The sequence below is a fragment of the Pelecanus crispus genome, chromosome 2, assembly GCF_030463565.1.
Source record: "Pelecanus crispus isolate bPelCri1 chromosome 2, bPelCri1.pri, whole genome shotgun sequence".
In the NCBI taxonomy this organism is placed as follows: domain Eukaryota; kingdom Metazoa; phylum Chordata; class Aves; order Pelecaniformes; family Pelecanidae; genus Pelecanus; species Pelecanus crispus.
The window spans coordinates 108,720,549-108,742,416 of record NC_134644.1 but is presented as its reverse complement, the minus strand read 5'-3'; the positions used below and the strand labels follow the sequence as shown (position 1 = coordinate 108,742,416).

The window sequence follows — 21,868 nt, the reverse complement described above, 5'->3', positions numbered from 1 at the left end:
GTTTTTTTTAGATAAAATGTTTTTACTAGACCAGCTGAATTAGTTGGGGAAGGTGAAGGAAGTTTTGGCATAGATGTATTTATATATAATGTATATTTATATTTTAATATATTTATATTACATGTAAATATATAAAAATATACATTTATAACATACATATATACACATAAACTTTTTCAAGTCTGAGACAGATAAACTTGTTGCCATCTCTTCAGCAAAACTGAGAGAATTCCCTCTCCCTGTCTTCTGCTGTTTTTGATTACATTTGAAGTCAGCAGAAACACTTCAGGCTTTCCTTTCTGAATATGAAACGTAGCATGCTAGTGAAGCAGTCTGAGGAAAGAAAAGACAACGTAAAAGGCTTTTGTGGTGAATATGTAGGACCATTAAGGGATCTTCTGCATATTTGTTGCAACTTTGCATCGCTCCCTCAGCCTTTTATATTAGTATTGTGATAAGTACTTTTGAGTTCACAGATGTGTGAATAACGATGAGATTGTTGTTTTTTTGAAGTCCGCTACTGTTCCCATTCTGTCACGGTGTTCAGGATGTTGCCCCTCTGCTGGCTGCTTCTGAGACAGAGTACTCCTGCCTTAGCAGTTGGACGTTTAGTAGCAGGAACTTTTAACTGATTTTCCAGAATGACACTTGACTGACTTCAGGAACCAGTGTATAAAGAGCATTTGTTAAAATAAGCTGGTTTGAAGTTTGGGGGTTTTTTTTCCCCCCAATATATTTTTGGAGATACCCAGAGAATTAGCAAGACTGATTAGCCAAAGTAGATGATGTACAAATACAACAGTTTTTAATGGACTTTTTTTATCCTTTAAGTAAAGGCAGATATGTATCATGGTGTTTTGTACTTTTCACAAAATGCATATTAATTTGTCAGGCTATCATGCATATCTGGGGTACATTGGTTAAATGCCATTTGGTTAAGGTAGAGGTTGGAAGAACAAAATATTATTTGATTAGCAATGAATTCATAACTGTCAACATTTTTTAAAGTTAATGCTTATTTTGGACATATGTGAGGCTTAATGTAATGAGGTGGACCTATGGGTAAAACAAGAGCTATCACTAAAATAGATAGCATGTGCAATGTAATACGTATAATGCTAAATAGATGCATGCATAATTTTAAGTACGTGCTGAAAACATGCTCATTTTCTTTACATTCTTGCATGCTAAAAGTCACTTGTTCTCAAATACTAGCTCTTCAGACTACTGCAACTTTGGAATAACTTTGCCAATTAATTTCTCCTTTTTGTGTGTGTTTATGTGTGCAGGTCTTATCCAGCCAATCCCAAGGAATAGCCAGTTCTTCCAAAATTATTTTAACAATAATTTTGTGAATGATGCAGACAGACCATACAAATGTTTTTATTGCCATCGAGCCTATAAAAAATCTTGTCATCTTAAACAACACATCAGGTAAAATGAATACAAATAAGAAAGGAAATGTATGTAACAACAAATTTATGGAAAAGCATGTAATTTATATAGTGTTCGCTGAAAAGACTTCTTTTTTTAACCGTCGCCAAGTAGTGAACCAGTGATAATTGATTTTTCTGGTAAAGTTGGAAGAGACTTTGGACTAATTCATATCTATATGCAGTCCTAGCAGTAGAAGTCGTTGTGTTTAGTGTGCAGTTTAGCTTATTAACACTCAGACTCTTTTTTCCTAAACTATGTATAGAAAATAACAAGCATTGCTTGTGAATTCTTGTCATAATTTTGTACTTGTGTACTCCAGATCATCCGCTTTGTATGTAACTGCTATTTTTTTAGAAGGAAATTAGCTTTTTGTTCTGTTTGCTGTTTTCTGTGTACTAAACCTGGAAGAATTTAGGCTTACATTGTAATCGAGTAAATGTTCTTGGGGATCATTTTTTTTGCTTGAAGTTTAGTTCAAGTTCCACGTAGTGGGTGTTTCTTACAACCACAAGGTTGCAGAGCCACGGAAAATTTTAGGTTGGGAGGGAACCAGTGGAGGTAACTAATCCAACCTTGTTTTCAAAAGAAAGGCTAGCTTCAGAGTTAGATTGGGTTGCAGTTTTACAGGCAGTGAGCTTTGACATTTAGTTGACTTATCAAACATTGCTCCCTGCTTTATAAACTCTGAATAACTGGAGGAGAAAAATATGAAAAAAACCCCACCAAAGGTCATTACTGGGATCTAAGGAAATTTTCCAAACAAGCAGGTGGCAATCTGCTTGTTTCTGCAATGTAAGCTCTGGTTGTGGTTTAACCCTGCAGGCAGCTAAACACCACACAGCTGTTTGCTCACTCCCTCCCCCACCCTGCTGGGTGGGGAGAGAATCAGAAAAAAAAAAAAAGTAAAATTCATGGCTTGACATAAAGACAGTTTAATAAGACAGAGAAGGAAGGGAAAATAATAATAATAAAAGAATATGCAAACCAAGTGATGCACAGTGTAATTGGTCACCACCCACCAACCAATGCCCACCCAGTTCTGAGCAGCAGTTCTCTACCCCCCTGGTTAACTCCCCCCAGTTTCTATACTGAGCATGATGTCACAAGGTATGGAATAGCCCTTTGGTCAGTTTGGGTCAGCTGTCCTGGCTGTGCCACCTCCCAGCTTCTTGTGCACCTGGCAGAGCATGGGAAGCTGAAAAGTCCTTGACTAGTGTAAGCAGTACTTAGCCATAACTAAAACATCAGCGTGTTATCAGCATTCTTCTCCTACTAAATCGAAAACACAGCACTGTGCCTGCTACTAGGAAGAAAATTAACTCTATCCCAGCTGAAACCAGGACAGCTCTGTACTGCTTTCTCACTGTCTTGAATTCAAATCATGGTGAGTTCTTCATGTTCTCCTTACAAATCAAGTTCTGTATTGGTAGGTTCTCAAACTGGCTTGAAACAGTTCTTGAATTCTATATGCTGTCTTAATGCGGGGGGGGGGGGGAAGTCTTGTAATATGACATCTTTTCCTTTGGAAATATCCTACCTAGATTTCTCACTGTCTTTTGTAGACACAATCAAGCTGGATTGATTTAAATCAAAATAAATTAAATTAGTAAGTGTTGCTAGTCTGCATCATTACCACCTTCATTGTCCTTCATTGAAATGGTTGATTTTGTGTTTCACACTTGTCTCTATTTTCTTAAACAGGGTGTAACTGTCAGTGGTTAGTTACCATTAAAATGTTAGTTGCCACTAAAGAGGGCCTTATCTGCCTAAAGATGGCCTTATTTAGCCTAAATATAAGCTAAATTTATGCATATTTTACTGAAGCATTTATATAGTTTACAGTTTTATTTATATTTGTAATTTTCATCTTCCATTTGTGTTAGAGAAATGTAGTTGACTGATCTATGTAGTTCATTTTTCTTTTTCATAGTTTTGTCAGGATCCTTTGAGTGGAGATTGAAAAAGTTTTAATTACATAGAACATGAACAGCTTATTAGTTAAACAATTGGTTTACATACACTGAATACTCACAGTTATTTTTTTTTTCTTGTCAGAATACATTTTGTGTTTGAAAATTATGTTCTTCAAATGCCTGTGCTTGAATTCATTCTGCTGTTGGGTATGCACATAGTCCAGCTTAGGATAAGCTATCTTTAAAAGCTTCATTACTTATTAAGTGCATCTTTGTTTTTCTTTTCTGATACTGAAAATACAAAGATGTGAAGGGGGTACCAATCACTTGCTGCTGTGTTTCTTTCTGATTGATCTTTGGACCAGGGTGCTGAGTGAAGCTTATCTTAGCTTGGCTTTGTTTGGGGGTTTGTAGAGGAATTGGAAACTTTTCTCTTTTTCCATGTTTATTGTTCATAAGTTGGCATTGCTATACCCAAACTACTAGACTTGACACTTGTGTAGTCAGTCTGTCTTCACGGTATGATGCTTATCATTGCTTAGAAAGCTTGTTTCCTTCTCTGAAACAGAGGGAAATTTGTCATAGTGGTATACTCAATAGAGCAGTGACTGAATAGTGTGTCAGGTTCTCCCACAGGCCCACCAAGGAAGGGTTGGGATACCCTTACGACTGATTTCCGTAGATGTATATTGGTAGCAAAATAGTGATCTTGGTGTCTGCCACACTTATTTATTTATGGCATCTGATGTGGTGGTCATAGACTTCTACGGCTACTGTAGTCATAAGCCATGCCTAACTTTTCCCAGTTTTATTAAATCTGCTTCCTTTGTCTTCCATTTCCTAGCATTCACATCACCTTCCTCCTAGCTCTCACTCCTGGGATGGTACAGTTGTAACCCTTAAAATTTTTATTGCACTCCACTTCCTAATCTGTCCTTCAGTCTATTTTATATCTTGATGTAGTCGTAAAGGGAAACTCCTGTAACACCTCTGGAAGGAAGCATATAGTGAGTGGGATGTGTTGATAGTATAGGTGAGAGAGTTTCCCCATTTGAATATTGTTTTCACATAATTTGAAAGACTAGTTGTACTGTGCCTTGTTCAGGGGGTATGCAGGATAGACACAGTTCTTTTCCCAAAAGTTTCGTCATTAAACGTAATAGTAGCATATAATATGAGGAGAACCGTAATGTCTTTTTCTCCAAACTTTTGTGGACGTTGTTTTAGCTGAATTGAGGAAAATACATGTGAATGATAATATACTAGTCTGAAGAACTAGTACATTATCTGGCATGCAAAAAATTCAACTTTAATTTTTAACTGAGGCAGAGTATGCTCAGAAAGGGAGATTGGACTGTAGAATATAATTAAAACTGTCAGACAGTATTGCTTCTAGCCCTGTCAGTGATGACATGCAGGATGTTTATAATTTATTAAAGCTTTAATTTCTGGATTGTGTTAACTGAGGCCTCTTCCATCCATACAGCAGTTGCCTTAGTTTGGTTTATTTTGCTAATTTTAAAATTTAGTCTTTTAATAACTTTGTAAATCAAACTGTTAAATCTACTTTAACTTCTGCTTTCTCTTAAAAAGGTCGCATACTGGTGAAAAGCCATTTAAGTGCTCTCAGTGTGGAAGAGGTTTTGTGTCAGCTGGAGTTCTGAAAGCACATATTAGAACACACACTGGATTGAAAGCTTTTAAGTGTCTTATATGCAACGGGGCCTTCACTACTGGTGGTAGCCTCAGGCGACATATGGGGATCCATAATGACCTTCGACCGTATATGTGTCCATATTGTCAAAAAACATTCAAAACATCACTAAACTGTAAAAAACACATGAAGACTCATAGGTATGTTTACAATTTTGATATCAGTCCTTCAATGTATTTCAGTAGCCCTTCCTTAAAGATGCTTGGAAAGGCAGTTTTGCTCCATAGGGAATGCTAATAATTTGAATAAGGATGTTTATGGGTAGCAAATACTTAGGTAGCTCTGAAGGTATAGTAAATTACGGTGTATAGTAAAAATAAAAATAAAAATCTGTTCACATAAGTAGTTCGGATAGCTGTCTAACTGAAGCCATAAAAAGACCTCCTTACCTTTCTTTGCAGATATGAACTTGCACAGCAACTTCAGCAGCATCAGCAGTCTGCTTCAATAGATGATTCTACAGTAGATCAGCAGAGCATTCATGTTTCTACACAGATGCAAGTGGAGATTGAAAGCGATGAGCTACAGCAGTCAGAAGCTGTTGCAACAGATCAGCAGGCTATTTTAGAGTTAGACCAGCAGCCAGTAGTAGGCACAGAAGAAACAGCACTAGAACAACAATTGGCTGATCAGCCTTTAGAGCAAGATGAGGGTAAGTATTTGAACTATGATAAGGTTTACAATGAGGTAAGTTTACAAGTTCTCAAATAACTTTTTATTCCCAAATTCCAGTGATTTCAGTTTCGAGACAATTACAAGTAAACAACTAGAAAAATACATGGAGTAAAAGCTAACTACTTGAAGTACACTTTACAGTTTCTTTCGTTCATTGGTGTTTAGGTTTAGTGTTAAAAATACAAAAAGATTAAGGTTTGTACCATTTAGTTGTGTCAAACAAAACTACTAAAAAAACATACAGAAAAACAATACTATGTACACAAAACTTTACCACATCACCTCTATTATTAATAAAAAGCACTGCTATATAGTCTACTTAGGAAGTAATACCTGTGTTTTGAGGTGGGAGAATACAAAGTATTCCATGTACTTATTTTAGTAGTAGTAGTGGAACAAAGTATTTTGGTTTTGCTTATTTGCTCTTTCTCATGGTGTAATGAGTTATCAAGTACTACAGAGGAATATAACTAAAGCCTACAATAAGCAAAGATTTAAATACCTATGCAGCTAATAATTTTTTAATGTATTTTTAATGTAGTAAAAATTCAAACGACTATAAAATGTAGGTTTTTGGGAACAAATGAATTATCCAGTTAATTACATCTTGTTTTCTTGGTATTTTTCCCTTCCCCCCACCCCCTTTCCCCCATTTCAGACAGATTTGTGACATCCCAGCATGCTTTACAGGAAAACATCACTCAATTTGAACAGCAAGCTATAACACAGCAGCCATTTGATCAGCAGAGCTTATCACAAGGTTAGTAATAAATAAAGGTTTTTAAAGTGATTTTTATAAATCTGCCTTTACAGCATAGCTATCATAAAGCATTTCAGAAGTGGGCATCCACAGTCGAAGTAACTGCAATGCAGAGAAGTTGCAAAAGCTTTTTCTTAAATTACTATTTTGAAACTATATTTGGTAAAATATTTTGAATACTTGAATGTAAATAGATTTTGCTGTTATGAGCTGATGTTTAGCCATTACAGTATGGGGTTTGTAGTCAGGCATTTTGTATTCTTTCCCTAACTGTGTTTGAAATTGCTGTGGCAGTAGGCAGTTTACACAACTTTCCCCCTAAATATACGTGCCTATAACTTGAGATGATCAGAAACATGGTCTAAGATTTGACTGAGTAGCTGTTGGGAATCATTATGGAAAAAGACAGTGCAAAATATAATCATGTAGAACTCATACTTTCACCTAAACACAACGGTTTCCTTTTGTATTTTATAAAGCTACATAAGTAACAAATGAAGAGACTGTAAACATTTGGAAACTTTTTTTTTAATTTTACCTACAAAATACTGAGAAATATGTGTAAGGCTTATGTAGCCTCCAGAGAATGAAGAAATGACTGTGTACCTTTGCTTTTCAGTCCTGGATTTCTTGAGTTGTTGCTTGGTATGAAGCTACTAGTTTTGGTTTGGGTCTTTTTGGGGGGGGTGGGCAGGGAAGGAGAGTATGTTCAAGGGGTTTTCATTTGTTTTGGTTGGGAAGCATAACTCACTGGCTGACCAGCTGATCTCTTCCTCCTTGTTTCCAACTCCAGCAAATAACTTCATATTTATATGACTGGTAACCGGTGATTGGTATTCCATCTGCTTAAACTTCTCTGTTCTTAATTTCATTCCCTGTTTAATTGTATAGTGCCTTTCATAAAAACATAATTGACTGTGCTAAGTTGCATGACACTGTGAAGAAATAGTATAATTTGTTGCCAATTTTAATTCTCTAGGTTGTGCTGCTTTGTATGTAACTGAGAAAAAAAATTAAACTCTCCGCCTTTATTAAACAAGACTGAACCAGGTCCTGTTAAAACCCTATGGATTATTTTCATTGGTTACTTTTTACAGTTTTCCAAATGAATGAAAAGAGACTGCAGAAAAAAAGTGCAACCTTTTACTCTGTGTTACTCTCAAGAGTGGTGGTGGTTTTTCTTTGGATCTTTATGGCTCCTTTGAATTTGAAAATTCAATACGTAAACCTTGTTTTGTTACTTTATTTAGACTTCAGTTTCTGTGTATGTGTATCTTCTCCATTAAATAAACCTTGAATACTGAGTGATTTCTTGGGGAGGGGGAAGACTCTTCTAGATCTCACAAAACAATTCTTTCATCATCAGAAATCTAGGCCGATCATTGGTACATTATAAAATTGGTACAGAGAATCAGAACATTTGTGGTGTAGATTTTTTTTTTAAGTCTCACTTGTATAAGATGTCTCCTATTCTACTTGGAATCTCATCCACAGATTCCCAACTCTTTGAAGTTTCCTTGAAGATCCTGGAGCCCTTCAAAATTTTTGAATTTCAGGTAGGTAAGCATTTGCGCGGATGCATGCGTTAAATTGGTCGACCCTCTCCCTATGTCTGCATCTGTGCTTCATGCTCCTAATTTCTTTTTCCTATCAGCTAGGCAGAACATTCAAACTTAAAACACTATGTCTTTGTTATCCTTGATTTTTATAGGCTGTATTCTTGTTAAAATATTTTGGCTCAGTGTTTATTAATAAAACAATGTAGGAGTTTTTAAAAAATCTTCAGTAGGTTTTTTGATTTTTCTTTTTCCTTTTTTTAAGAAAAAAAAAATCTTTACATTTCAGACAGATGAGGCTGATCTCTAGGTCTGCAGAGACCTGTCAGAACTTTGTTTATTCCTTCAGGTTTGTCTGTAATACTTTTACAGAATTTGTGGTTTGTTCAGATAGATTTTCTTCTTGATATGTTCAGACTTGTAAAGAAGTGCAGATCTTACAAGGGTGCTGCTGTATCATAGTCTATTACTCATTTGAGCTAGATTTGAAGACTGAGAAAAAGGACTTCAGGTGTTCTTTGCAGTTTACATATTCAGGCATCTTCATCTGAAGACTTTTTTAGTGAGGTCAGAACAACGAAATGGATCTTTTATCAGAAAATGTCTTTGTGTTATTGAGTATTATCTGTCACCAAATGTGTTTTCATATAGATTATGTCACATTTTCTTCCTTTAAAGTCTCCCTGTAAGCATGGTTGAATGTTAATAATTCAGTTAGTGGTGATAGGAGAGTGATCTTGGAAAAACTACAAGAAGTCCAAATACTGTTTTTCTGTAGCTCATATAAATGTACCCTTGCCACCAGACTGCTGTTTTGCTGTCCTGAGAAGTTGATCTGCAATCTCAAGACTTGGAATTCCGATTCTTTCAGTAACTATTTGCACATTGATTCCAGTCAATACTGTTCAGGTGGTTCCAAAAGTTGGCTAGGAAACAAACCTGCAGAACATTTAATCACTAGTCACTGACACACACACACACAACCCTGCCCCCGCCCCCCCCCCCCCCCGCCCCGAGATGCACACGTGCATGTAGATACGTTTGTAATGTTAGAGTTCAAATGATCTGTCAGTAAAGACTTCAAGTTTTGTCTAAAATACTATATTTGCTATGAACTATCATACTGTTGTTTTTTGATTCTCATGTGCGAGACATATCTTTCCACCAGTAAACTGATTTCCAGAGTATTCTGTTTTTTCAGTATGTTTTGTTAATGTAGAAGAGAATAGGCTGGGTGATGTCCTAAAGCCAAGAAAAAACAGGCAATGCAAATGATTGCTTGTACTGAAATAACACAAAATCCAATTCCAAGTTTAGAGGACTTCATAGTAAGATACTCCCCTGATTATGCAGAGCTTAAGATGCTCTCTGTTCTTTGCAAATTAAGCAAAAGCTTCTGGGAAGTAATGTATAATGATGAAAACAAGAGCAGAAAATAAAGGTTCTGAAATTTATTTCTGTCTTTCTCAGACTGAATGTCTGTTGTTTGGTGTTTGGGTGTTGTTTTTTTTTTTTTATGCTGTTCTGTAGAAATAGTATGGTGGTAGCAAATGGCTTTAGCATGCTCAAAATTGTCAGATATTTTTAAATTTTGAGTGGAAATTGACCTTCGTACTAGGTATTGAGCAAAATGGGGTTGCATCATGTATATTCTTGTTACAGCGTTGGTTTATATTTATTCCAGAACTACTTTCAGAAGGAGTATTTATTTCTTCAGTTTGTCCCAAAATACCTTTAAATTCAGAACTTTTCTTCATGAGTATTTTGTTGTATGATCCTGGGAAATTTTTCAGGATGTCAATAATTGCTTTTATTAAAACACTGAAGTAAAACAGGTCATGGTATAGTAACTTCTTTTTTCTTTCTTAGCTAGTAAAAATTACTTAACGATTAAAAAAAGTTTCAGTTTTTTTAGATAGCTGTTTCTTTTTACATTTAAATAGTTACATCCTTTTTTTTTTTATGTAGGGCATGGAAGTGGCTTCACTTTTACTTCAGTTTCCTGAGGCTTGGTTTTTTTGTGTTCTCATCAAGTGTAGTGGGAATACCATTTTTCCATAAAGGTGCTTTTAAAATGTATTTGAAAATAAAAATTAGCAGCCCTCTTATCACCGTAAAGCTTTGCATACTGTTCTTCGGGCTAATTTTGATTTTGTCATTTCACTAAGAGTAATTGAGGTGAAAGGCTAGCTTGTTGAGACTTTTTTTTTTTTCTTGTAGTCTTGGTAGTTCTAGGAGACAAAATAATATACGAGTTGCAGCGTTAGGTTTGGTGATAAGTTACAACCTGACTAATAATGCTTTCAAGATTTGTTTTACATTTATTAGTTTTCATTCTATGGTGTAAGCAATAGCATACAAGTAAGTTTTTTTCCTGTGTTGATAACAGTCCTCTTCTACTGTGGGAAGTGTCTTTTGGGAAAATCTCTGCTTAAACTTAACACATCCCAGTTTTTGATATACTGTACTGTAATTAAAAAAATTCTTTAAGTACTACTTTTTGGCCTTTGATGCTGTGATCATCTGATGTGGGTTTGTTTCTACCCTGTTTTCATAATCTTCACCCTTTTTGTCCACTAAAGGCAAACTGCACAGAAATAGTAAAATTGCTGCCCTTACCTTAATTACTGATACTTGTGGTTTCACTCTTTTCCACACAGCATTGGGGGGGATGTGTGTGTGTATATTAAAAGTATTAGGGCTTAGAGGGGTTAATAAAAGGGCATCTCTAATAGCACTAAAAACCCCTGCAATTTGAGCTATACTTCCCTGGCTCTGAATCATTGATACTATCATTTCATTCATTCATTTAGAAAAGGAGGTGATTAAGATCTGATATTTCAGAAGAAAACCGAATAAAAATGTCAGGTCTTTATACTGGAATTGTGAATAAAAATATGTTTATTTTTTACTTTGCAGTTTGCCTTTGAGAGGCTCTACTTTACTATTATCTAAAGAGTGGGAATATGTGGAGGAGATCCAAAGTAGGAGAAAATGGGGTTACTTTATCAGAAACTGGAGTTCTCCTATTGGGTCATCTCCTCCACTCACCCGCCATCCTCCCCACTGAGCTTTGCATCCTTGTGATCGGCTTCCAGTGTAGTTAAGGGAGCGTGGTACCAACGTGGATAAAGGGAGATGGGTCAACCTGTTTGACACATGCATGCTTACATACAAGAAATTCAAAATTTCAATGGCTCTAAGGTAATTGTGGCACCCCGAAGAAACTTCAAACAGTGTTTTTCTGTGGAGGAGATTTTCCAATAGAATTCCAGCTAATGGTAAGTAACCCTGTTATGCATATTATGTAGATGCCAGAAACATTTGTGCATTTTGACACTCAACAGTGAAGAGTATAAAATGAGTATTACTATTTGGTAATACTACTTAATCTCTTTGGAAGGTAGTCTTCAAAAAAGTGTGGTGTTATTCAAAGTCCAATTCAGTGTATTTTCCAGGTTTGTGACTGTTTAATTTTTGGCAGGTTTTACAGTCAATGACAGCTACAATCAACAGACTCAATTTCCAGCTGTACAGCAGCTGCAGGATTCAAGCACACTTGAATCTCAGGCTCTTTCAACGAGTTACCATCCACCAGCCCTTCTTCAGGTTCCAAGTACAGACGCTATTAATGTAGTAAGTACCGCTAGAAGGCCGAATTCATTGTTCTGTGTTCAGTGATGAGTTTCTTTGAACTATTTCATTGGTGATTAGGTAAACAGAAGTCGGAAAAGTTTCATGATTTCTTTTCTAGATTGCTTATGTTTAACAACTGAAAAATAAAAGGGTGGGAGAAGTGACCTGGCTACATGTTTCAGAGTTGTATGTTTTGATGCTCTAAGCTTAAAAAAGGGTATAATGCTATAAAGTTGGATTGTAAGTCTAAAACTAAGGAAAGGACCTAATGTTATAAAATAATTTTACATTATTGCACTATATTCTGTCCTAATTCTTTAATTTGTATGTATATAGATATGATCAAGCAATAAAAATAACATTACAAATGTGTAGTGATCATTCATGGAGCTTGCATACTGCAGTGTATGATGTTCTTTTGTGGTTCTCATCTGGTTAAATTTGTACAAGAGCTTAATTGCTAAAAATACAGTTTAAATATAACTTTTTATGATGGTAGCAGTACCTAGCGTGAAGACCATCTGTAGTAATACATTTACCACGATGACCTGCATGAATTCTTGTCACTTCATGCTTGTTTGCAAAGGGCGAGTGTCAGTCAGAGAACTGAGGTGGGTTTTAGGATCTGGAAGAGTTTGAGTAGCCTACAGGCTTTGGAGCTTTCTCCTCTTCAAATCTTAACACATGCTATCATTCTCGAGGATTATTCTGCAGTGGTTTTTGCTTAGAGGACAAACCTGTTCAAAAAGTAGTGAACTCTGCCAGCACCACTGTGCATTTTGCTACTCAGTGTGGGGCTCATACTGTTTAAAATGGCTGCTTTAGTGTTAAATTTAACCCCTCAGGCACTAGGAAACGTACAAGACTCAAGACACATTTTTGTCTGATTCGCAGGGAGGTCTAAGTGCACCATGTTGTCTGTTTATTCCGATTCAATAGGTGCACATTTTGCTGCTTTCCCTCTCGCTATGAGAGTGAGGTATCATATCACACTCTTAATTTCTTGTCAAAAATTTATGAAAGCATAAATTTGGTTACTTGTGTTGACTGTAAGTGCTGTGATTTTTTTCTTGCCTATTTATGTGACTTTATTTCAGTATTGTGTTATTGAAATTTACTTGAGGCTTTGATTTCTAGACTACTCGCTTGATACAAGATCAGTCATCACAAGAAGAGCTTGAATTGCATAACCAACGGACTCATTTTCTTGAGGATAATGAAGATCAAAGCAGGCGTTCGTATAGGTTTGTTATACTTTTAGGTTCTGTCACAGAATTTCCTGAATCTTTTATGGCTACTAATTATATACAACTAATGAAAACAATTTTCTTCTAATAGATGTGAATATTGCAACAAGGGTTTTAAAAAATCCAGCCATTTGAAACAACATGTACGATCGCATACTGGTGAGAAACCTTATAAATGCCAACTCTGTGGCCGTGGCTTTGTTTCCTCAGGAGTTCTTAAGTCACATGAGAAGACTCATACAGGTAACAGAGTATACAAGCTCTATATTAGCTTAACTCAAACATTTGGCGTTTGTAAATGATCTGTATAAGTAAACTTAAACAAATGGCATGCTACTTATTTGTTTCTGTTACTTTAAGGAGTTAAAGCATTCAGCTGTAGCATTTGTAATACCTCCTTCACAACTAATGGCAGCCTTACCAGGCACATGGCAACTCACATGAGCATGAAGCCTTACAAGTGCCCATTCTGTGATGAAAGCTTTCGAACAACTGTTCACTGCAAAAAACATATGAAAAAACATCAGGCAGTCTCCTCAGCTGTAGCAGCAGCTACAGAAACAGGAGGGGGAGGTAAACTATTTCATTTTTACTCTTACAGTCCTTACTACATAACAAGTACACATGGTTCCGTGAATTACATGAATGCTATAACAGTAATGTTATAAATTAGCCTTCCAGCATGGATAATGTCTAATGTCCAGAGCCACTGTAGTTGCTCTCTTATGTAGATTGTTTACAGAAACCAGTTTTCCAGGAGTCTGTCCAGTGTATTCAAGGTATTGTATGTGACATAGTTATTTTAATGTGTCACTACAGTAGAATAATTTTTGTCCTAAATTACTTATACCTTAAATCCAGCTTTATTTAAAAGAAGTACAGAAATGAGTAGTTAGACCTCTGAAAGAGATTTAAGTCCAAGCATGTAATACAGTGGCGATGTGTTTAATAATAAACCCTTCTATATTTGTAATTTCAGCTGATAGATTAAACTAAACAGATGTGTGTATTTTTTTTTTTTAATAGTTGCATGTGTTGAAGATGATGATGAAAACTCTGAAAGAACTTCCAGAAAATCTCGTCCTGGTGTCATAACTTTTACAGAAGAAGAAACAGCAGAACTGGCAAAGATTAGGCCTCGAGAAAGTGCCACTGTCTCAGAAAAAGTTCTTGTCCAGTCTGCTGCAGAGAAAGACAGAATTAGTGAGATCAAAGATAAGCAAGCAGAACTGGAAGCAGAGCCTAAATATGCCAACTGTTGTAGTTATTGCCCCAAAAGCTTTAAAAAACCCAGTGATTTAGTCAGGTAAGGAATGGAAAAGTTTTGTGTATTTTCAATTTTCTGATTTCTAAATTGTTCACTATAAACTTAGCAGTAGCATTTTCATAAAACTTTTTTATGCCTAAGCTAAAGTTTGACTCATATTTACATACATCTTTCTTTTTCAGAACAGTTTAAAAATATGTCTCAAAATGTTACATGTTCTGAATACGACTAGACTAGCTTTTTCATTATTTCTTTTCCTGCAGTATTAAAATGATTATTAGGAAGTTTTAGAATAAGTTCTTTTCTTCTTGCTATAGGGCTTGCATATAAAAACATGTAAAAATCAGTTTCAAAAGAGGCAAATGCTTAAATCATGTTCTTTACTAGTTCTGCTTAATGTAATGTTAATATAAGTATTCAATTAATTCTAAAATTAGTAAGATACAAAATAAATATTTCTACAAACTGACATAAAAGTAGAAATTCACATATACATGTATTCTGGAATTACTAGGCATGTTCGTATCCATACTGGAGAGAAGCCGTATAAGTGTGAAGAATGCGGAAAGAGTTTCACTGTAAAATCCACTCTGGATTGTCATGTTAAAACGCACACAGGTCAGTAAGATTTTTAATGTCTTTGTCTGGAAACTGGTTACTATCTTGACAGGCTGTTTTAACTAAAGGTTTTGCAAGGAATGGTATGTTTCACTATGATCTGGGACATGGTACTATGAATGGCAGTGCCAGGTGAAATTTGGTACTTACGGCATCATCAAATGAATTGTATTATGATATTTTGAATAAACCATATTATTACAGCCTTTTTTATTAGTAGCCTTATAAAGAAGTCATAGTCTTAGCTCATAAAAAAAAACTATGTATGTATCTATAATATTTTAATTTCAAATCTGCTGTAGCATTTCAGTGTTAAATGATTTTCCTGAGCAAGAGGCTGGAGTTGGAGGATTTTATAAAATTAAGAAAAAAATTATAGAAGTTAAATGTTTGTGCTGCTAAGTAGATTGAAAAATAAGAGTAGAAAAAATTTGAGTATTTAGCTATTTGAATCATGCAAATTGAATATAAACCTAGTTTCTGTAATATTTAGGTTTTTACAGTAGTTTCTTTGTATTCCTGAGACATCTCATTTTAATAATAGTGTTTTTCAACCCCAATTTTATGTAAATTAAAAAAACACCTCTTTAAATCTTTCATACTTGTTTTCTTCTTACCATCGTACTTCTGTAATAAACCTAATCCTAAACTAATTAATTGCTAAAACTGGCTACAGTTTTGCTGAGGTGCATTACAAGCTTTTTTTTCAAAAACGCAAAAAAAAAGAGAGAAAGCTTTTAATGCTGTAATATGTAATATGTAATATGTCGTGGAAGCTCCCTTTCCAGTTCAGTGTATTTGTACTTTCTACTGTTGTTTGGTAACAGGTACGTACTGCTCTTGTGTGTTACACCAGATCTCTGTGTAGATTAGTGTCTGGTCTCAGATAGCAGCAGATGCCAAGGATAATGAAAAGAACAAAGCAGGGATTTGATCATGTTCCTCCAGCTTCAAGCAGTTTGCAAGTTGTGGAACTCTGAACTAGAGATTGTATCTTTTTGCTCGCTACCTTTATTGGGATATTTTACATTAGTTTTATCCAATTGTTCTCTGGACCCAGGAGAACTGGGTGAAAATTAATGGCCTCCAGTACATCCAGTAGTAATAAGTTCCTTGATTCAAATTTGGTTTCCAGTGTGCCATCTGATAATTTTGTTCCTAAGCCCTCTAGTTCTTTTTTTTTTGAGAAATAATGAGAAATTGTTCCCTGGTTTTCCCTTTTCAAGCTTTTTATGATTTTACAGACTTTTTAATAATATAAAACAGAGCTTTGTAAATGAGTGTTTTAATATCCTTAACAGATTTTTCCAACCTGGTGTTCATCCTCTCATCCACACTATGTACATTACAATCTTGACTAGCTTAGGTCTTCACTCAGGTGCTTAAAGAACTCCCTTGCTGACTTCCAACCTTGTGAAAATTGTCCATATAATCCTACCTTTTGTTTTCAGTCTTACAACTATTTTTCTTTAATTCAGGAAAAGACTCTGTCCTTTCTTCCCATGACAGCAGTTTTTCTAAAGTTCTTTCATATAAAACCAGGGTAAAACTCAAAAAATCCAGGTACAGTCTTGGTAGTGAAAATCTAGTCTCCTTCAAAGAGCTCTCATAGATCTGTGAAATGCAATTTTCACTACAAAAGCCACATCAACTTTTCCCTGTTATAAATCATTTCATCTTGGTTTTTTCCGTTTTCTTTTATAATTGCACCAGCTTGTGTTGGATGAACATGAAGTTTAACTGGTGTGAAGTTTCTGCATTTGAGTCTGGATCCCTTTTCAGAGGGCTGTATTAATCTGTGGGCAACATCTACAGCTAATAGTTCATCAGTTTTATGTTGAACCATATTTATTTTATTTAAATGAATAATAATAATAAAAAAAATTACAGTGTGATTGTCTGGAACTCCCCTGATAACAGTTCAGTTTGAAAAAGCTACTGTGCTCTTCCCCTGTAAAAGAAAGTTGCCTGGATAGGAACCTGTCTGACTCCATCTGTAATAAACATTGATGCAAAGAATTAGTTTTGGGTTTTACTTAGCTTCTATTGTATCGTCACCTTTCAGACCAGCAGGCTGGCTGGAAGTTTTTCTGTGAGATGTATGGTTCTTCAATTGAACATTTAGTTCCTGTGTCCTGGCGTAGCATATAGTGGGATAACTGAAGTCACATGTTACTTTATTTCTGCCTTCACTGCTTTTCTAATTTCCTGTATATGTAACAGTTCTTGTTAACATTTTATTTGGGTAGCCAGCAGCAGGCATAAATGTAGATGCGATAAAACACACTTAATTTTACTATATTTGGAAGCAATGCCCATTTGACATTTGCCATTCCTGTATGACTTCTCATCCCAACTTGTGATCATCTTCCCTCCAAGTTTCCCCTCATGGTCTGGTCCCTACCTCCCTGTACATAGATAGCTTTATGTTCTAGCTCATCCATCTTTTTTTTCTTTTCAGATTCCTAGTACTTACACAAAAAGCTCAAGAGTGAGGTCATAATCTGATTGAATATTTTAATGTTCTGTTTTTAAACAGGACTTCAGATGTTGTTTGTTCCTTGCTGCTTGCTTGCTTTGTTTTGCTGACTTTCTTTCCCTCTTTCTTCCTTTCTCCCAGTGGGTATTTTTTTCTTTAGTGGGAAAGATGGTTTTCTTTGTGGTACTCTGAATGTGGTAGACAGCTTTGCTGCAGCCCAGATCTGCATTGTCTTACTGATTCATGTTATTCTTGGGCTCTTTTCTTTTCCGTTATTTGAAAGAAAGTTGTCAGAGGTTTACTTAATTCTGTTGAACAAAAAGTGACAACAATGTTAGGGTTTTGTAATCTAAATCTGTAATCTGAGGTAGATTGAATTGTAATTCAGGAATTTGATGAGAGATTCACATTAGTTTTGTGACTTCTTTACCAACTGTAAATGACTAGCATCACCAGAATACAGTAGTGCTTTCTGATCTGGAAGTTGAGCTGACTTTGTTTCAGGATTGATATAAAGGTTTGCAGGTAAAAAGGATAATTTAATCATACTTAGTACTACTTTTCTTTTTTTAATGTATTTTTCCATCAAAGCTATAGAGAAGTCTTGATTTTATTCTTTGGTAAGACAGCTGTGCGGAATACATTGATTTCTTTCCCTTGTTTAGCTAGGAAGCAATACTATTCTGGAAGGCCTGGGAATTTCAGTAGTTACGGTGGGTTTTCAGCTACAGTGGCATGTTTTCTGCCAGATATTTACATTATGCTTTTTGTGAATTTTACAATTGCGCATATGGTTAATGAAACAAACTCTGTAGTTAACTGTTGTTATTTGTAGTACATTAAAAATTCCATTTGAGGCCAAGGTTTTTCTTCAAATGTTATGCAATCTGAAAGGAGGAGAGCTGAGAAAGACGACTGTATGTGTATGGACCAGATTTCTGTACTTCTAGATGACTTCGAGTCTGTTGATATTTTCTTTCAGAATATTATCTCACTTAAAAATTTTACTCATTTCCTACTTGTAATCCATTAATATTAGTCAGTATTGAGGTACAGGCTGAAACAGAAGAATAAAGCTGCTGGAATTAAAAAGGAATGAGTGGCTAAGTAAGGAGAAGCCAAATGCTGACGAGGTCAAGATGAAACTTTTAATTCTTCAGTTCTATGAGCTATGTAGTTCAAACAGCTTGATTAGTCAGGAGGGCAAGAGATGAGGAGGAGGACAGAGGAAACAAGGTGACCAAATAAGACTCTGCATGAAAGTTTAAACAGCATACTGCATTTTAGAAATAGGAAAAAATTAAGATACCCTTCATTGAGATCCTTAATTCATTTGAAAAGCAGCCAAAACTATAAAGAAAAAGGCTAGTTATTTCAGATTATTCTGCGCACGTGAGTGAAGATCTGTATTTTTTTAAATTGTTGGTACAATGCTATCGACTTTTAGAGGTTTTATCACTTATCTTTCTTTTTTTGAAACTCTTCCAGGCCAGAAGCTCTTCAGTTGTCACGTGTGCAGTAATTCTTTTTCTACAAAAGGGAGTCTAAAAGTCCACATGCGTCTGCATACAGGAGCAAAGCCCTTTAAATGTCCACACTGTGATTTACGGTTTCGTACTTCAGGGCGCAGAAAAACCCACATACAGTGTCATTATAAACCAGAGACAAAGAAAGTTAGGAAGCCTGTCGCCCGTACTTCAGCTGAGGGACTACAACCAGTCAGTCTTCTTAATTCATCCTCAACAGACCCTAATGTTTTCATCATGAATAACTCTGTTTTGACGAGTCAGTTTGATCAAAATTTACTTCAACAAGGACTTGTGGGCCAGGCTATCCTGCCTGCTTCAGTGTCAGGTAAAAATGGATTACTTTTCAGTGGTGGTGTTGAGATGAAGTACTGAACTTTGCTTTCTATTAGAGTTCAGAAAATTAGCCAAACACTACTTCCAAACAGGTAAGAGTTATACTGAATTCATGATTCAATGCACGGTGGTGACATAAATAGAAATTTAGTTATTTAAGAATGAAGGGGAAAATGCATACAGTTCACATAAAAAGATGTGTTCAGTTCTGCTCTGGTGTTACACTGCAGAAAGGAAGAAAATACAGATAACAAGTAGCTGGAGTACTTGTATTCTTTTTGGTAATACTCTGCTTTTTCTTAAAAAGGAGAGAAGCAAACCAGTTATTCTGTAAGCTCTCCATTCCGTAAGATTTATTTTGTATTCAAGCATTAGATCATAGAGCAAAGAAAAGTTTGTCTACGCTAGTTATTTACATAAATAATGAAGAGTGTGTTTTAAGTGCACATGCTGTACTGTACATGTGTAGTTAATGGTGTAAAACAAAAAGAAAAAAAAAATCCCACACCCCAAAAAAACCCAACCAAAAAAACAAAACAAGAAAACACTTTAGCAATAAAAAAAACTACTAGTGTAGGCTTGTATGCTGAATAATTAAATGCCTAGGATAGGGAGTCTTACTGATTGACAGCGACTACAGCTTCATTAACACATTAAATGTGCCATTCTTTGACACTGAGGCCAACTGACACAGAATACCCAATGTGCTTCATGTTGCAAGTAGATGACCTTTTGAGAATGATCCTTGCTAACTTCTAAATTGCTTTCAGGCATTGTTCATGTAAGTGCTAGCTGGCCTCGAGCAAAGTTGGGACAGGGACAGTTTTAAGAGCAGAATAGTGTTCAGGTGTCTGGACATGTTCCCTGGTACTGTTAAATTTACTACTTAAACTGTGGGTCTTGGACTGTCTGTCCGTCACTTCTGAAAGGGAGACTTTGATTTGCCTGTACTTCTTTGGCACTTTTTTCTGTACATATCTATGATTTTGAAGGTATGCCCACAAATTCACAGTAATGTATCAGTCTCATATTTAACTGTAGTCATTCCAGCTTATCTGATTTGACCTAAGTTGCTGTCCAAACCAATAAACTGTTGGTTGTTCAGAAGATAGTGATAAATGTTGTTTGACAGGTACCATTTGTGATAAATTTGTGATTAAAAACTGATGTTTGCTTGGATTTTTGAGTGAACATAATAGGGAGTTGTCTCTAGCGTGTTCAGACATCCTAGACAGAGGCAGGAACCTTCTTAAATTGAGATTAGCGATTTGCATTTTGCCCAGAGCAAGTATTTCTTGGGTGCATTGTAAAGCAGATTTATTATACTAAAGGATTTTGGAGAGGGAAAGATAGGTGTTTTTGAAGCATCAAGCAAAGGAGTCTGGTTGATCATACTGAAGGTGTTTGGAGAAGAAGGTATGTCAGACGCAAGGTGACTTTTTCCTTCTGTTCTCTCAAGACCTTTTGTAGAGGTGGTCTATTCAGCTTTTGAAATTAGGAGCCTTCTAAGCTCTAAAGATTTTGTATTTCAAATGCTAATATACCTTTATTTCCATCTACATGAATACATTGGATGAACTTTGATACCTTCTTGAACAGTGGTGCAAAAATGTCACGTTTTTGTGGCAGTAGCTTTCATGTGTACGTTCAGAGTCAGAGTGTACATATCCTATGTAAGTGCTGCTTGTACTTAGGTGTGGTACACTCTCCAGCGAAATTGAAAACCTGGAGAGATTTGGTATCAAAGCTACTCTGGAGTGGTTCTTGTTTGTAAGATGCTAGCTAGTGCTTAAATAATAACAGTCCTTAAATTGCATAGAATTTATGAAGCTTTGAAATAAGTAATCATCTGCTTCAAATATTTTTCTTGGCATAAATGAATGTGTATGTGTGTGTATAGTTTTTGTATTGATTTAATTTATAAAAATAAGCAAGCTAAAAGAGGCAGTCAGTAATGATAAAGAAAAACATTATAATATGACTGTTTTCTTTGGTAGCTGGAGGTGACTTAACTGTGTCCTTGACAGATGGTAGCTTGGCCACTCTTGAAGGAATACAGTTACAACTTGCTGCTAATCTGGTTGGACAAAATGTTCAAATTTCTGGAATAGATGCCACTAGTATTAACAACATAACATTACAGGTAGGTTGCTCACAGTTTCTTGCTTTTAATTTTATAAAGTCACTTTGAGGGCTAAGGGAGGTTTAATGAGCATACGTACTTGTGGAAGAGTTCCCTTGAGTGAAGCACGTGGCAATACCATGCTGTATCAGTTGTATCGTGTTAGAAGACTTAAACAATAGCTGCACAGTGGTGTGTTTTTTCTGTTCTGGTTTCTTTCAGTTTTTCAGTTTGTTTTTTTTTTTAAACACCTCTGGGATTTTAGCAGATTGCTTTAAAATCTGTATTTTTTTCTTTTAATTGCATTTTGTCTTTTCACTTTAAAAGCATTTTAGGCTAAAGCTCCCCACCCCCTCCCCCAAGAGAAATCCCCCACAGAAACAAACCAACCCAAATGATTGCACAAAATGTTCTTTTCCTTAACAAAAGACACTGGTGTTATTTGGCAAATTTTTAATATTTGGATTCACAACTTAAATTCCCATTGACCCTGTAAAATGAACAACAGAAAAAGGTGAGATGATTACATTTAAAAATTTATATTTAAAATTATGTGAAAGAATGATTTTGATGAACTTGGTT

At 35.6% G+C, this 21,868-nt stretch overlaps 1 protein-coding gene across 9 annotated transcripts in view; it reads left to right on the top strand.

Moving 5' to 3' along the window:
• The window catches only part of ZNF236 (zinc finger protein 236), a 94,309-nt gene that overhangs the window by 45,185 nt on the left and 27,256 nt on the right, over positions 1-21,868 (top strand). For 8 of the 9 annotated variants that reach the window (XM_075706566.1, XM_075706567.1, XM_075706564.1 and 5 more), the window contains 12 exons: positions 1,290-1,434; positions 4,944-5,204; positions 5,466-5,716; positions 6,398-6,499; positions 11,540-11,691; positions 12,829-12,935; positions 13,030-13,181; positions 13,299-13,511; positions 13,965-14,244; positions 14,720-14,823; positions 18,791-19,156; positions 21,162-21,307. In XM_075706566.1, the coding sequence (XP_075562681.1) occupies positions 1,290-1,434; positions 4,944-5,204; positions 5,466-5,716; positions 6,398-6,499; positions 11,540-11,691; positions 12,829-12,935; positions 13,030-13,181; positions 13,299-13,511; positions 13,965-14,244; positions 14,720-14,823; positions 18,791-19,156; positions 21,162-21,307 (2,279 nt within the window). The remainder of the gene's footprint in view (positions 1-1,289; positions 1,435-4,943; positions 5,205-5,465; positions 5,717-6,397; positions 6,500-11,539; positions 11,692-12,828; positions 12,936-13,029; positions 13,182-13,298; positions 13,512-13,964; positions 14,245-14,719; positions 14,824-18,790; positions 19,157-21,161; positions 21,308-21,868) is intronic. The other variant, XM_075706562.1, reaches the window with a different exon arrangement.